Source organism: Gopherus flavomarginatus, chromosome 1 (genome assembly GCF_025201925.1).
Source record: "Gopherus flavomarginatus isolate rGopFla2 chromosome 1, rGopFla2.mat.asm, whole genome shotgun sequence".
Taxonomy (NCBI): domain Eukaryota; kingdom Metazoa; phylum Chordata; order Testudines; family Testudinidae; genus Gopherus; species Gopherus flavomarginatus.
Window position 1 is genome coordinate 324,023,541 of NC_066617.1, and position 17,581 is coordinate 324,041,121.

A 17,581-nucleotide genomic window follows, 5' to 3' on the forward strand; every position below is an offset into this window, starting at 1 on the left:
GGTACCAGATGGAAAGGTCTGGAGATCCAAACCTTCTAGCGATACATAAGGGATGCAACGGTAGTACAATGTTCCCCATATTGTTCCACTCATGTTCATCAACCCTGACATAGAGACCCTATCTCTAGAATACTCCATGACCATTCAGTCACCTCTGGCAACATTGAAAAAAAAGTTGTCAGCTCTGACAATTTATTTGAGGTGGAAATTTTCTTCTAGAAACTAGACTGAGACCAATACATTTCACATAAACTAACCAGACTGTTTTCAAATGGTAATATCTTTCTGTCACTATTTATCATCATCAGATCCCATTACCAATCTTATGAATTACAATGCCCTTCAGAATGATACTTCTTCATCTGAATTGTGAAGGGGAAGCAAGAAGTAAGTTGAATTAAAAAAAAACTTCAACTAGTGAAAATAAATTAGAAGACATACCTTGATCATTATTATTGGCTGTATCAGGACCTTTAAAGGTACATGATTCAAATTCTGAATGAGATGATGCAGAATGACTAGAGGAACCTGTTTTTATTTCTTTCTGGACTTTTCCCTCTTGATCCGGGAAGGCAGTATTTATAGTATAAATAAATCTTTTTGGTCTCTTTTTCAAGCTAGATAGCACATTCATGCTTTTCAAGCCAGATCTCCTGGGGGTGTTTTCATTGTTTGTTGACCATTTTGTGCCATCAGGATTATTTGGAGTTGAAGCATTACATATAACAGGGAGAGCGGTAACATCAGTTATGGAAGATTTAGAATGTTCCTTTAAATGTTTATGAAAGCAGTTAAGGACTTCTGGGTATTCTGTAAAGTTTGTATTTTCCATTAAGGAACTACAGTCTAAAAAGTTCACTTCAGAAACCTTTTCAGCTGCACATCCTTTCACTAACTGTGGATCCTGAACACTCAGGGAGACAGAATGCATTAGAGAGGTTTCAGAGGTTGAGTACTTTTCATAAGTTTTTGTTTCATTCTCTATGTGTTCTGACCAATTGATATTCAACAGCTTTTCGGCTTCTATTAGACTTGAAGTGTTCAGTAAAGATGTTTCAAAAGTGCTGAAGTTAGCATGTGCCTTGGTCACAAGTGCAAATTTGCCTTCAGATCTTTTCTTGCTACAGACACTGGATGGTGAACAAGTATCACGGGCGGATATTTTTTCCATTTGTGTTACATCTAGACCAGATAAGTTCAGCTGAGACCATTCAGAGGATGAAGAAGATGGCATATCCTCCCTTGTAAATTTTCTATTCTCGGAGGGCTTCTGTTTTTTATTATTTGGTATGTTAGTTGTAAATAGCTCACATCTAGGAGAATCCAGTTCTCTTTCACACCTTAAGCAAGCATCTTTAAAATTCCCCACCACTTCATTACTCTGCTGAAGTAATACAGATGTCATTTTATCAAAGCATGTTTTTGTAGTCGAGTTGGTTGTTTTCATTTCTAGTAGATGTTTGCCACTAGTATGACATACAGAAAGAACATGTTCCCCTGCATCTGGCATATCTATGGTCATTTCATGCATCTCTCCATCTTCCAGGGCATTTTGTGCCATTTTGTTCCCATCTGACTTAATGGAAATGTGAAATCTATCCTCCAAGCTATTCATCTCACTAAATGAGCCATCCAACTTCTTCTCAGGCTCTGCAAATAGTTAAAAAACAGGATTATTGAAAATCTCATCTTAGAAACACTACTCTATGTCTATCATACAGTCTGCAGACTGAATTTACTCCTGCTGTTTCCCTCTCAGAACTGACCCTTTGTGTCAGTTTGGAGATATAGTGGGTGTCCACAGCAGGAGTGTTCTCCAGTGGCCAGCATCCGCTGCTATGGATAGGAGAGAGGAGACAAGGGGAATCAATGCAGATATCTCATGCCTCCTATGGATTGCAGCGGACCAACAAATTTTGAGGCTGGAACTCCTGGCTTCTTCTACTAGGGGAAGGGAAAGTGTGAATGTCCCATAGACAGAAAAATTAGTAGAAAACTCCAGGAGTTAAATTTCTGTATTTGTCTCCAATGCAAGTTATACCATGCAGGGGACAATGAAGGACCTACAATTAAATTCAACATTTTATATTTTCCCCTTCCTTTGGGTCTACTGTTTGCAGTTAATGGAACAGTAATTTAACAGGAAAAATGTGGTCTATCATGACCATTCTCAATGCACAATATTATAGCATAAAAAAAAGATTAGGAAGAGAACCACAGATTCTTCTTTTTATAACTATTTAGGAAGTTTTTAAAAGGTTACAAATCACTGCCCTATAAATATTAGAAAAACAATCTTTACAACAATGCACTCATCTTTTTGTTTAGAGAAACATTACAGAATAATATAGTCAACTGTCTCTATTGGCAGGGATATTACCATTACCATATCAAAGAGGATTTTATTAAATAAAGTGAAAATACTGATTCTACTCATACTTATCAAACTAGGTGTGTCTATCAAACATTAATACTAAAAAAAATTGGACAGATGTTGTTTTTTTGCAGGTGCTCACACAAATACATGTTAACCAGATATCTATGTATATATTCGTCCTTTATTTTGCTTGGTAACTGATGAATTTTTCCATAACAACCTCTTATATATTTTAACCATTCCACTTTCAGAGTTATTAGTAGTCTAGCAGCTACTCACAGATGAGATTAATTTTTCATTTCTTTGAGCATCATTTCCATGAAGAGGTCCCAAGAGAATTAACAAGGGATCATTTTATAATAAATATCCCACAATTTGTAATATTTGATTACAACTCACATCCCAGCACTCTGATGACTAGACATGTCCATACAAAGAGCATAAAACTACCTCTTTGACCACAATTTCTCCAACATGTATCTCAATTACATTTATTTATTTTAACCTAACACTGAAAATATCTTAAAGTCTTTTTTTTTTTTATTACTCAGGAGTGAGATTCCATGTCCTCTTTTCCACATCAAAGCTCATTCCCCTGGGGTAACTTTCTATCCAAATCCTGAATCAGAGGGGTAGCCCTGTTAGTCTGGATCTGTAAAAGCAGCAAAGAATCCTGTGGCACCTTATAGACTAACAGACGTTTTGGAGCATGAGCTTTCGTGGGTGAATACCCACTTCGTCAGATGCATTTAGTGGGAATTTCCAGGGGCAGGTATATATATGCAGGCAAACTAGAGATAATGAAGTTAGTTCAATCAAGGAGGATGAGGCCCTGTTCTAGCAGTTGAGGTGTGAAAACCAAGGGAGGAGAAACTGGTTTTGTAGTTGGCAAGCCATTCACAGTCTTTGTTTAATCCTGAGCTGATGGTGTCAAATCTGCAAATAAATTTCTAGAGGGCATCATTTTTTAAAAATTAATCTATGGTAGCCTAGTAATATTTACATGGTCACAATTTTTTTGTTCAGTTACAACCTAGTGCTTCGCTGGATTAGATTACTCCCAATCCATTATTTCTTTGAGCTGGCTGGCTTCTCCCTTCTCCACTTCAGGCAGAGAAGGGAATTGAATACAGGTCTCCCACATACTGACTGAGTGACCGAATCACTGGGCTAAAAGTTAGACAGAAGACAGCATCACCACTACATCCTCCTCTTCCCTCCCCCAAGTTTGTGAATGGTATCTAAGTGGGGTGCCATTGCCAGAACATTCTCTAGAGTCTTCTGTCTTTATTCTTCCTACCCTCCTTTTCTTGGGTTTCATCATCTCTGATTATTTTTTCAGCAGCCTACCATTAGTTTTTACCTCTGGAGTATGTTCTTGGGTGTCTGAGATTTGGATCTCTATCCCAAGCGACTAGAGAGTACTTTTTTGTTGGTTAGAGTCTCTCACTGTACACTACAGATTTTGGAAACTGAATAAAAATTAAAATGGGAACCAACATCTGTAGTGGATATCTGACCTCCTGAGTGCTGCTGTAATTTTTCCCAGCTCTCTCCTTTTTTAAGTTAAGGTGCAAAGGTCTTGGAAAAATGGCATCTTGTGATCTTGTAGCATAAGCTCTGTGTGCTGTGTTTTTCATAATTACATCTATTGATAATGACAACATTTAATAATCGGTACTCTAGGTCTATTACAAGGTTCAGATGGAAGAAACAGCACCGTATGCACTCAGTACACTTTCGCCTCTTTCAGAGGACTCAGATTAAATAATTCTGCAATCGGTATCTTTACATACCCAATCAGGTATCCTCATCTAGTATTTTCAGGCAACCCCTTAATTCCACTACCATTTCTCTTGTATTTTCTTTTTTTGAAACTTTTTATTATGGCAAAGTTACAATAAAACATTAACATACTACCTCATATGTTATTTATGCAGGATCAGGTTAATATTCAAAGAGCGTGACTCCAGATTCTAGCTTGCTGACGGGAGAGGCCTTCTCCTCTGAGTATGTTAAAAAGGGTGACCAAATTTCTAAATGCCTTTCCTCTTTTTGGTGTTTCCTCTTGTGGAAGTGTTTTCTTTACAAGGCCAGTCCATATTTTGCTATACCATAATTCTATAGAAGTCAGATTTTTCCAATCACGTGCAATACCAACTCTTAGTGTCAACAACAACAAAAATAACGTGTGTTCTGCCTAAAATATAGATCTTTTACTGGAGCATTAAGTAAGCATGTCAGGGGACCACAGGAAACTGGCATTTTGTCCAAAGATTAATCTTTTTAATAATTTTCTCACAAAACCATCTAATTCCTGCACACAACTACCACGCATGCAAATATGTTCCCTTTTCTCTCTCACCCCGAACAGAGTGCCTGCCTCATAGAAAAAAAAATTATGGATCTTAAATAGAGTCAAATACCATCTATACAGTTATTTATAATATTTTTCTTTATGTGCTACACAAACTGAAGATATGTATCCCCTTTCCCATGGAGAGACTCACTCAGCCAGCTCAATTTCTTTGTCAAAATCCCTTAGCCATATTTTCATCTCTGTGCTCTCTGAACAGCTTTTATAATCAAAGTTGTACAGACGCTCCCAAAGTTACATAAACCCAACGTACACAAATCCGAGCTTACAGAAAAAGTTCCGTAAGCTAGAAATAAGAGGTTTTTTTTTTTGTTTTTTTTTTGTTATTTGCAGAGGGGTTGGCACCTGGGAGGCGAGCTCTCCTTCTCCTTCCCAGATGGGTTTATTTGCTTTCTCTGCCACCCAGGCGTAGTTTTAGCCAAAGAATTGCTTCCCCCTAGCCCAGCAGGAAAGTTGTGAGCTACTCAGCTGCTGGGTTTCTGCTCTGGGGACTGCAGAAAAAGCTGCAAACTGCAGCTCTGCCGGACTGGGAAGCGCAGAGGGGCTTGTGCTCTGGAGCAGGCTGGCTCCAGCCACACTCACAACACACCAGGCCAGAGTGCTCAGTCATCTCTCCCCTGCTCTCAGATCCCCCTCAGGTCTGCTGAGGGGTCCCCCATTGTGTCCATGCAGCTGCTGCTGCTGCTGGGGTCAGTGCCTCTTGCAGGAGGCGCTGGTGGTGCCAGGAAGACGTATTGTTTGACGGAGCGAAGAGGCCAAACAAAAACAAAGCCGTGTATGTAAGGAAATGTATGGGTGGGACATTGCCCACCCATAATAATTTGCGGCCCACCCAAACTTACATTCCTAGATAGGCCACTGGTCCAGGGCCACATGAGAATATCACATGTCTTTACATAGTTTACTTAACCACAGGGGGTAGCCATTGGCCCCTCGGAGTCTGAGGTGTCCCAAGTAAGAGCTATCTGAGCAGAATGAGTTTCTTCTGTGGCCCACTGTGAGAGCTAAGTGTCCTTGATGGGCCATCAATACACAGAATTTACATTAAGACCAGACAGCTATCTGGTACATTCCCTGCACTCTGTCACACACCATCCATCCTTGCCAGGTCTCTTTCCCTCTGCACTCTCCCTTCTTTAAAGGCGGGTCTGAGCATCCCATGTTCGTGCTTGCCCCGGCATGGTTGTCCACGTTCCACCCCTAGAAGTCACACTTTGTGGGTGAGAGCCACCCTCATAATTTTGTTTCTACCCACAGATTCGCACATCATGGACAGCCTGTTTACCCATTCCCTTTGCTTTCTCTTTCAGTTTGGGCGGGGCCTGCCACTGTGCCTCCCTTTCCTCCTCCACTGGGGGCTCTGATTCCCCCCAACCCCACAAACTTGTTCCAAGATTCCTTCTCCTGCTGTGCTGGTGGTGAGGTTCCCTGGAACTGCCTGCTTTTCACCTGAAGCTAGGAGCACTATTTTCCCCAGCCTCTTGTGTTAAGGCATCTGTTTTCACCCTCTCCTTTTCGAGGGTGGTCTTGTCTTTCTCTTGGCTTGTATCTTTATGTCTAGGGTTCTCTGGTTTTCCTACATCTACTCCTTTGCCTCATTCCCTGTTGGTCTTGCTTCCTGCTGTAGGGGACTCTACACCTTCATTTTCTCCTTATAAAGGAAGAGGCTCCAGTCTGTCCCTATAATAACTAGATGCGGCAGTTCATCTACCACCCTATCTGCTTCCACCTAAAGTGCTCTTTGACCGCTAGGGATATTTCTGCACTCTGGCAGAGCCTCTTCTTGCAGGGGATGCATTCTAAACTTCTATATTTACTTTAATACAGTATGAATGGGAAAATAACTGCTACTACAGTCTTTTGTATCCTTTTGTATCTGAACATTTATGGTTGCATTTCCTGACCTCACAACACGTCAGTCTTCTCTCTAAGGTATACGTGTTCTGTATCACTGATCAACAGTCAACTACCCTGAGAGTTTTTCTTGCATATTTTTCTTTTAGTGAAGGTAGCTTAATATTTGAGGCTAAGAAACAGTAAACCCAATAAGGAACTAACAGTATTAAAGTACCAGTGCTTACCATGGTCTTTGACATCAATTTCTGTATTTAAGTTTACTGTCTCTGGTATGGATAGTACATTTATATCATTCTTCTCAGGCCTTTTGCCAAGACAGGAGAAAAAGTTGTGCAAGACCTGTAAGCCCAAGAGTCAAATGACAATTATATAATATTAAATGCTCACTAGGATTTACTAGTACTTATGATTTTTACAAGTTTTAATGTGTATATAGTTTATGTATAGTAACAAGCGGAGTTTGCATCAGTTCAAAACACAGAAAATACTAAACACATTACATGAAATTATAGCTTGGTTTTACATACTAAATTTTGCAAACACTAAGTATTAAAATGTAACTTGTTTTAAACCATACTGGAGATACCAGAGTGAAGAGAAGAGGAAATTAAAATATTTCATTTTTTTTGGCTCAAGGAATATTAAATACACAGCTATACATGAATCTATAACTATAAATTTTAAAAAAACAAAAACAGATTCAGTATTTCGTGCTTAAATTTACTCACCATAGTCATTCTCTCATCATGTTGCTTTGCTCCAGAAATTGAATCATTTCCTCTAGCTGAAATTAAAAAATAATTCAATTCACTTGTACTTATGTGGCTGACAAAATGCTCTGAAATGTGTAAAATATTTATTTTTGTCTAGTACTTAAACAATTCAAATCTATGGACCAGTCATTTAAAAAGCTTATGGGTGAGATTCTCTCTTGTGCTTTTAAGTGTCCTGAGGGGCTGTTTAAGTTATACCAATCTCCTTGGACTGCACTCTGCTCCCAACATGCCCCTAATGCTAACGTTTGCAAATGGGTCCTCTGAAAACAGCCTTATTGCTGTCTTACATAGTTTCTGCCCTTGGAGGAACTTCCTCCAGGCATTATGAAGAGCTTTTAGAGACCCTCTGCACCATTCCAACTCCTATGGATGACATATAGGGACAAGAGTGGTGGTCAAGATTTCACTGTATATTTGGAATACACAGGATATTTGTAATAATCACAGTAAAATAGTATGAGGCTGATGGATTGCAGTAACTATTTGTTTTTATGTCTAGCAAGGTGGTATTGCTTGATAAACCTGTTTTCCTTTTGCACTGTTATTTCTACAGTAGAAACCAAGCCATTAAACACTTTACACATCATTCTTAAATTGACCAATACATGTGGATTCTGAATGGCTCTATGAAAATCACCTGTACACATATTTTCAAAACAATTATGAAAAAGTTGAAAGACCAGTTGGATAACACGCTAATCTTTCACCTCTAGAAACAGAAACAAATGAAATAAATGTGATGGTCTTAACCTAATCACAGAGCTGACATCTACCCACATCAAAAAGGCTGCCATAATTTAGCATGATTGTTTCAGATATTGCACAACAATGAAGAATTGGGAGCGTTGTCACTGGAAAAGCTGTAACAGGAAAAGTAATGATCTATTTATTAGTCTTCGGCTTTCATACACAAAAATCTTTCCAAAGTTCTACTCCAACGTGCCCTCATCTGGTTAAAAATACACAAATACAGAAGAGAATTTATTAGTGTGTAAATATCATACTTCATTTAGAACACTTGAGCTTAGAGAAAGACTTGAATTTTGCATTTTAGAAAAAAAGAAGTCATTCTTACCCATCTCCAAACAAGCAGGACATCTGTTGGTAGTAAATGAATGAGGGATGGAAAAGAAACATGGGTGGCACAATGCCATCAGTGAGGTGTAAAAGAAATAAAACTAAAAAGATTGCAGTAGAACAAATCACAAATACAGAGGCTGATTTTATGTTTTAAAAATGGGACATCAGATAAAAAAATTGAACACAGGCTATCTACAGCATGTTCTATCATACAATCTTATATGTACTGCTTCCTTAAAACAAATTCAGAACTTCAATATTTTAATCCCTTCACCACTTACTGGACTTGTCAATCATTCTAAAGTGAACTTTAATTCAAATGAATTGACTATTAGGGAAAAATATATATATTAAGTAATATTTGTACAGCATCATAAATAATAATTAAGATGTTGGGAACACTGGACAAGCACTTTTGCTGCATGTACAGGATGATGGACTAATGATAATTTTATACCTATATAGTGTGCTTCTTCCATATATATCAGAGTATTTTATAAATTGATTATACAAACTAAGTATATTAGTTCATCCAACAATGACATATAAACACATTTGAGATCAAACATTACAGCTGTTTGGTTTTGTATTTAATCTGAAAGACCATGTCCCCAGCAGCCCAGTGCCCATAAATCCATTGCAGGCACATTTTTTCAATACTGAATTTATGGGGCAAATTAAACCTATTGAAAAACCAATATCACTTACTACTGAATCTTATTACTCCTAGAAATATTACATCTAAGTGCTGACCCAGCCTGACATAGTTTAGGTTGACCTTATAAAAATCACAGCTTGAGGTGGTATGGATGCAGGCAATCAATGTAACATATTAATCTTTGTTCCTATAAAAGTTGCTATGTTATTCTGTCAGTTAGGATACTATTATTATATGCCATGAGCCCTGATATAAAGGAACTAGCCTTTAAAAGAGCAACACAGTTCAGGTTCATGTTTTCCTTTCAGGATGATGTTGTGGAAAACATAAGAAAAGACAGTTTCTCACCTTTGTAAATGTTGTTTTTCGAGATGTGTTGCTCATATCCATTCCAGTTAGGTGTGCACACGCCGCGTGCACGTTCGTCGGAAGATTTTTACCCTAGCAACACTTGGTGGGTCGGCTGGGCGTCCCTTGGAGTGGCGCCGCCATGGTGCTGGATATATACCCCTGCCGACCCAACCACCCTTCAGTTCCTTCTTGCCAGCTACTCCGACAGTGGTGAGGGGGGGCGGGTTTGGAATGGATATGAGCAACACATCTTGAAGAATAACAGTTACAAAGGTGAGTAACCGTCTTTTCTTCTTTGAGTGCTTGCTCATATCCATTCCAGTTAGGTGATTCCCAAGCCTTACCTAGGCAGTGGGGTCGGAGTGAGATGTAGCAGAATGCAAAACTGCTGAGCCAAAGGCTGCATCATCACTAGACTGTTGAACCAGAGCATAATGCGAAGCAAAGGTGTAGACTGAGGACCAGGTAGCTGCGCGACATATTTCCTGGATTGGTACATGGGCCAGGAAGGCAGCAGATGAAGCCCGAGCCCTGGTAGAATGTGTGGTGAGATGGCCCGATGGAACATGAGCCAAGTTATAGCAAGTGTGGATGCACACTGTCACCCAGGAGGAGATCCTCTGGGAGGAGACAGGTAGGCTCTTCATTCAGTCTGCCACTGCAATGAAGAGTTGGGGCGATTTACGAAAGGGCTTCATCCGTTCGATATAAAATGCAAGCGCCCTACGAACATCTACGGAGTGCAACTGTTGTTCCCATCGTGAAGAGTGCGGCTTTGGGAAGAAGACCGGAAGGAAGATGTCCTGATTGGTATGGAAGGCCGATACTACTTTAGGGAGGAATGCTTGGTGTGGTCGCAACTGCACCTTGTCCTTGGGAAAGACTGTATACGGTGGGTCCACCGTGAGGGCCCGAAGCTTGGAGACTCGTCTGGCCGATGTAATGGCTACAAGGAAAACTGTCTTCCAGGACAGGTATAGCAGTGAGCAAGTTGCTAACGGCTTGAATGGTGGAGACATCAGTCTGTTTAAGACTAGGTTGAGGTCCCAGGTAGGGGCAGGGCGGCGTACTTGGAGGTATAGGCGCTCCAAGCCCTTGAGGAACCTGGAAACCATAGGATGTGAAAACATGGAGCGGCCACTTTCTCCTGGGTGGAAGGTAGAAATGGCTGCCAAGTGCACCCGCAAAGATGATACCGCTAGGCCCCACTGTTTGAGAGACCAGAGGTAGTCAGGATGGTGGGGATCGAGACCTCGATGGGAGTAACATTTTGTGTTTCACACCAGCAGGAGAAACATTTCCACTTGGCCAGATACGTAGACCGAGTGGAAGGTTTTCTGCTACCCAGGAGTCCTTGTTGCACTGGTGCAGAGCAACGTAACTCTGACTGGGTTAACCACACAGGAGCCATGCCGTGAGGTGAAGGGACGGCAGGTCTGGGTGGTGAAGTCTGCCGTGGTCCTGAGTTATGAGGTCTGGATGACGAGGCAGGGTGATTGGGTTGGCTATCAACAGGTCGAGCAACGTGATGTACCAGTATTGCCTGGGCCACGCAGGGGCGATCATGATCAGGCGAGCTCTGTTCCTGCGGAGTTTTAGTAGGACCTTGTGAACGAACGGGAATGGGAAAGGCGAAAAGTAGTTGGCTCTTCCATGGAAGGCGTCCAAGATCGACCCCCGGGAGAGACCTTGGAAGGAGCAGAACCTCTGGCATTTCCTGTTCTCGCGGGAAGCGAAGAGGTCTATGTGGGGAAATCCCCACTTCCGGAAGACAGAATGTATAATATCCGGGCGAATCGTGAGACAGGAAAAATCTGCTGAGTTGATCTGCCAGAGTGTTCCGAACTCCTGGGAGAAAGGACGCTACCAGGTCTATTGAGTGGGCTATGCAAAAGTCTCATAGTTGGATAGCCTCCCGACAAAGGGGGGAGGATCGTGTCCCTCCCTGCTTGTTTATGTAGTACATGGCCATTGTGTTGTCCGTAAACACTGAGACACAACGGCCCTGTAGATGTTGCTGGAACACCCGGCACGCCAGGCGGACTGCTCTTAGCTCTCGGACATTTATGTGTAACACCAGCTCCTGAGATGACCAAAGGCCTTGAGTGCGAAGATGTCCAAGGTGAGCATCCCAGCTGAGAGATGATGCGTCCGTCGTCAGGGACATGGAGGGCTGTGGCGGATTGAACGGCAGTCCTGCACATACCAGGGAGGGTGTCAGCCACCAGTCGAGGGAGCCTAGGATGCTCGGGGGAATGGTGACTACCATGTCTATGGCGTCTCTGCCTGGGCGATAAACCGAGGTGAGCCAAGTTTGAAGGGGATGCAGACGTAGTCTGGCGTGCTTGGTCACGAACGTGCAGGCAGCCATGTGACCGAGGAGACCGAGACAAGTGCGAGCTGAAGTTGTCGGGAAGTTTTGAAGGCTTTGTATAATTGATACTATTGCCTGAAATCGGGGTCGTGGTAAACTGGCCCTTGCGAGATTGGAGTCCAGGACGGCCCCATGAACTCTATTCTTTGTGTGGGCACTAGAGTAGATTTCTCCAGGTCGATCATTAGGCCTAATCGCATGAAGAGGTCCTTGACGAAGCCCACATGACTGGTGACTTGGGCCTCGGAGGTCCCCCGAATGAGCCAATCGTTGAGGTATGGGAAGACATGTATTCAACAATGACTACAGCCGTGCACTTCGTGAATACCTGAGGGGCTGCAGAGAGGCCAAACGGAAGGACCGTAAACTGAAAATGCTGATGGTTGACCACAAACTGGAGGTACCGTCTGTGCGGAGGGTAAATGGCAAAGTGGAAATATGCATCCTTCATGTCGAGGGCGGCATACCAGTCTCCGGGATCCAAGGATGGGATGATTGTCCCCAAGGATACCATGCAGAACTTCAACTTTTTCATGAACTTGTTCTGTCCTCGCAGGCTTAGGATAGGCCTGAGGCCTCCTTTCACCTTGGGGATTAGGAAATACCGGGAATAGAATCCCTTGCCCCTTAAGTCCTTCGGTACCTCCTCTGTAGCTCCCATGGCAAGGAGCGTCCGTACCTCTTGCAAGAGGAATTGCTCGTGAGAGGGGTCCCTGAAGAGGGACAAGGATGGGAGTTGGGGGGGGGGTCGAAATAAACAGGAGTGGTATCTGAATTCTACCGTGTGTAGGACCCAACGATCCGAGGTTAATTGGGTCCACGCAGGGAGGAAAAGGGAAAGGCGGTTGTAAAACTTAAAAGGATCCTGGGAGACAACTGGTAAATCGCCCTCGGGCGTACCTTCAAAAGTTCGGTTTGGATCCCGTCGTTGGCTTGGAGGGACCGTTATTGTGATCCCCTTGAGGTTCAGACTGTCGTCTGCAGTTGCCATGACCTCGCCTCCTGCCAGAGTCCTGTCTTGGTCTAGGCGGGGGGTAAGGGCGTTGAGGTTGGGTGCGGAAGGATCTTCGTTAAGTCTGTGGTGTATGCATCCCGGGAGAACGCATAATCACCCGATTATCTTTCAGACTCTGTAGCCTAGGGTCCGTCTTCTCGGAGAATAGACCCTGGCCATCGAATGGCAAGTCTTGGATAGTGTGCTGAAGTTCAGGTGGCAGGCCTGACACCTGGAGCCATGATATACACCTCATGGCGATTCCAGAGACCACAGTTCTGGCTGCCGAATCAGCAGCGTCCAGGGAGGTCTGGAGAGAGGTTCTCGCCACCTTCTTTCCTTCCTCCAATAGTGCCTTAAATTCTTGGCGGGAGTCTTGCGGGACCAGCTCTATGAATTTCCCTACCGCCTCCCAGGTGTTGTAATTATACCTGCTAAGGAGGGCTTGCTGGTTCGCCACCCAGAGTTGGAGGCCCCCCACGTAGTAGATTTTACGGCCCAACAAATCCATACGCCTAGCCTCCTTAGATTTTGGGGCAGGGGCTTGCTGCCCATGGCGCTCCCGTTCATTTACGGATTGTACGACCAGTGAGCAGAGGAGGGTGCACGTATAAGTACTCGTACCCCTCAGAGGGCACCATGTACCTCCGTTCCACTCCTCTGGCCGAGGATTGCCAGATAGTATCTGCCTTAGCTTGAATCGATCGAATGAACTGTAAAGCCACTCGAGTTGGTGCATCCGCCGACAATATATCTACCACGGGGTCCTCAACCTCCAGAACCTCCTCCACCTGCAGATTTATATTCAGGGCGACGTGCCTCAGGAGGTCCTGGTGTACCCTGAGGTCAATTGGAGGCGGGCCCGATGAGGATGTACCCACCACTCCTTCATCCAGGGAAGAGGAAGATGAAAGGCCTGGGACGAGTGGGTCCTGTATGGTCTCCTGATCATGGGGGACGTCAGGGACCGGTGGGACCTGAGGGTCCGGTACGTGGATGGAAGCTTCCTCCGTACCCGCAGGAGGGGGGCGGCTGACAGTGGCCTCTGGCATCCGGTGTTCCGATGGAACAGAGCGTGATGTCACTGCAGGTCCACCTTGGGCTTGGTGATACGCCCAAGGTGTCCAGAAGGACCACTGATGAGGTCCCTGGTCTGGGCCGTGGGTCTCTGGAAGACTCGGCTGTGTGTATCCGAATCACAGTCGTGTGCGTAGGAGGCACTGTCCGCGTGTGATGATACGATGTATGGCGAGACGGCCACGGAGGAGCTGAAACCAATTGGGAAGGGTCTCTGCGTCTGGTTGATCCGTCTCCACACGGTACCGGAGAATGGTACCGGACGCCGTACCAGTACCGGGAATGAGACCAGGACCTGTGACCAGAGCGGTGCCAGGAAGTCAACCGGGACCTCGAAGCTCTACGTTGAGAGCGGCTGCGAGAGGTGCGGTGCCGGAAGCGGTGCCGGGAGCTGGAGCGGTGCCAAGAGAATCGGGTCAGCGAGTACAACCGGTACCGAGATGGAGAGCGGTACTGGGATTGCGAGTGGCGTCAGGACCGGGATTGGTGAAGGGACCGAGAACGCCGGTGGGACCTCGATCGTGACGGATGCCTTTCAGCGGTGCTGAGCGAGGATGGTCTCATCAGGGGAGGCTTGCCCACTGATTGGATAACCCGCACCGGCGGTGCCGGGGGCTGAGGTAGCACAGGCTCTGTCAGGGCAATCAGCTTCCTTGCTGTAGAGAATGTCTCCGGCGTGGAAGGAACAATAAGCTCAACCAAGGCGCGTGCCAGGGAGCTGCCAGGCACCGGAGTTGACGGCTCTTGCGAGGCCAGAATCAACAGCGTTGAAGTTGTCGGTGCCGTGGCAGTCGGGCGGTCTGACTTAGGCGAGTGCTCTGACTGCGACGTAGGCATGGGAGTCACAGGACTCTTGTGCGTCTTGACCCGCAGGGAGAGAGAGCGGTGCCGGGCAGGTCTCTGGGCCGATGACGGTTGGTGCTGAGGGGCCTTCGCGGTGCCAGAAGATGCACTTCTCCCCGGTGCAGACTGTCCGGCGCTCAGTGCCGAGGGCGGAGGAGTAAGGGATGCCTCCATCAGGAGCTGTATGAGACGAAAGTCCCGCTCCTTTTTCATCCACGGCTTGAAAGCCTTGCAGATGCGGCATTTGTCTGCGACGTGGGATTCCCCCAGGCACTTAAGGCAGGAGTCATGAGAATCTCCTGTCGGCATCGGCTTGCGACAAGCCGAGCACGGTTTGAAATCCGGTGAACCGGGCATGGGCCCCGGCACCGGGCAAGGGGAAAGGGCTAATCCCCAACTCCTCTTAACTATATACAATAACTACATTAAAAAACTAATAAAACTAAGCAGAAATGTAGAAAATTGAACTATATACACAATAACGATGAAAGAACTACGAGAAGCTAGGGAGGTGGAGATCAGTAAGCCGCGCTCCACTGTTCCAACGACCGACACGGGTGGTAAGAAGGAACTGAGGGGCGGTTGGGTAGGCAGGGGTATGTATCCGGAGTCATGGTGGCACCACTCCAGGGGGCGCCCAGCCGACCCACCGAGTGTTGCTAGGGTAAAAATCTTCCGACGAACACCTAACTGGAATGGATATGAGCAATCACTCGAAGAAGAACATAAGAACGGTCGTACTGGGTCAGACCAAAGGTCCATCTAGCCCAGTATCTGTCTACTGACAGTGGCCAATGCCAGGTGTCCCAGACGGAGAGAACCTAACAGGCAATGATCAAGTGATCTCTCTCCTGGCATCCATCTCCATCCTCTGACAAACAGAGACTAGAGACACCATTCCTTACCCGTCCTGGGTAACAGCCATTTATGGACTTAACCACCATGAATTTATCCAGTTCTTTTAAACACTGTTATAGTCCTAGCCTTCACAGCCTCCTCAGGTAAGGAGTTCCACAAATTGACTGTGCGCTGCATGAAGAACTTCCTTTTATTTGTTTTAAACCTTCTGCCTATTAATTTCATTTGGTGACCCCTAGTTCTTGTATTGTGGGAATAAGTAAAAAACTTTTCCTTATCTACTTTCTCTACATCACTCATGATTTTATATACCTCTATCATATCAAAACCAACCGCTAGTGCTCAATTACGGACATCATTTTACAGTAAAGACAAAGCTGTCATATAAATACCATATAAACATCCAATTCACTCTTCACTCACTTGTTCCTGGGATTATAAGAACATTTAAGTCAAATATGTTAACCTTGAAATACCATGCTGTAATAACCTTAGTCCCACATTTGGACCTTAGCGTCCAAAATATGGGGGTTAGCATGAAAACCTCCAAGCTTAGTTACCAGCTTGGACCTGGTACCTGCTGCCACCACCCAAAAAATTAGACTGTTTTGGGGCACTCTGGGCCCCCTGAAAAACCTTCCCTGGGATCCCAAGACCCAAATCCCTTGAGTCTCACAACAAAGGGAAATAATCCTTTTTCCCTTCCCCCCTCCAGGTGCTCCTGGAGAGATACACAGACACAAGCTCTGTGAATCCAAACAGAGTGAATCTCCCTCTCTGTTCCCAATCCTGGAAACAAAAAGTACTTTCCTATTCCCCTAGAGGGAATGTAAAATCAGGCTAGCAATCCAACACACAGATCTCCCCGATTCCTTCCTCCCACCAATTCCCTGGTGAGTACAGACTCAATTTCCCTGAAGTAAAGAAAAACTTCAACAGGTCTTAAAATAAAGCTTTATATAAAAAGAAAGAAAAATACATACAGATGTTCTCTCTGTATTAAGATGATACAACACAGGGTAAATTGCTTAAAAGAATATTGAATAAACAGCCTTATTCAAAAAGAATACAAATCAAGCACTCCAGCACTTATATTCATGCAAATACCAAAGAAAAGAAACCATAGAACTTACTATCTGATCTCTTTGTCCTTACACTTAGAAACAGAAGACTAGAAAGTAGAAAGTACTTCTCCAAAGCTCAGAGAAAGCAGGAAAACTGACAAAAGACTCAGACACACACTTCCCTCCACCCAAAGTTGAAAAAATCCGGTTTCCTGATTGGTCCTCTGGTCAGGTGCTTCAGGTGAAAGAGACATTAAACCCTTAGCTATCTGTTTATGACACGCCCCCCAAATTGCAGACAGTGGGGAAGCTCACTGGCGGCGATTTCCTTCTAGAACTTGAAAATAAATAGATTAATACAACACATACACCTTTACATATACTCCTAAGTATATAACTAACAGACTTTTACATTTTAAGAACACTTTTTAACTACTGAATTCTGGGAAACTCTCACGGGAGAGTGCATCAGCAACTTTATTAGAAGCTCCTGTGATGTGTTGAATTTCAAAATCAAAATCTTGGAGAGCTAAACTCCAACGAAGAAGTTTCTTGTTGTTCCCCTTGGCAGTATGAAGCCACTTTAGTGCAGCATGGTCAGTTTGTAGTTGGAACCGCCGTCCCCAAACATATGGGCGTAGCTTTTCCAGGGCGTACACAATGGCATAGCATTCCTTTTCACTGACTGACCAGTGACTTTCCCTCTCAGACAGTTTCTTGCTGAGAAACACGACAGGATGGAAGTTGTGATCTGTTGCTTCCTGCATGAGCACTGCTCCTATACCACGCTCAGATGCATCTGTGGTTACTAGGAATGGCTTGTCAAAATCCGGGGCCCTGAGCACAGGGTCAGACATGAGCGTCGCCTTAAGCTGGGTAAAGGCCTTTTGACACT

The 17,581-nt window shown here is 44.4% G+C and overlaps 1 protein-coding gene across 6 annotated transcripts in view; it reads right to left on the reverse strand.

Annotated features, from left to right (window-relative positions):
• Nucleotides 1–17,581, reverse strand: part of BRCA2 (BRCA2 DNA repair associated) — an 85,075-nt gene that overhangs the window by 47,724 nt on the left and 19,770 nt on the right. For all 6 annotated transcript variants that reach the window (XM_050937084.1, XM_050937083.1, XM_050937085.1 and 3 more), the window contains exons 8-10: nucleotides 7,340–7,395; nucleotides 6,836–6,950; nucleotides 442–1,650 (exon numbers count right to left, since the gene is read on the reverse strand). In XM_050937084.1, coding sequence (XP_050793041.1) covers nucleotides 442–1,650; nucleotides 6,836–6,950; nucleotides 7,340–7,395 — 1,380 coding nt within the window. The remainder of the gene's footprint in view (nucleotides 1–441; nucleotides 1,651–6,835; nucleotides 6,951–7,339; nucleotides 7,396–17,581) is intronic.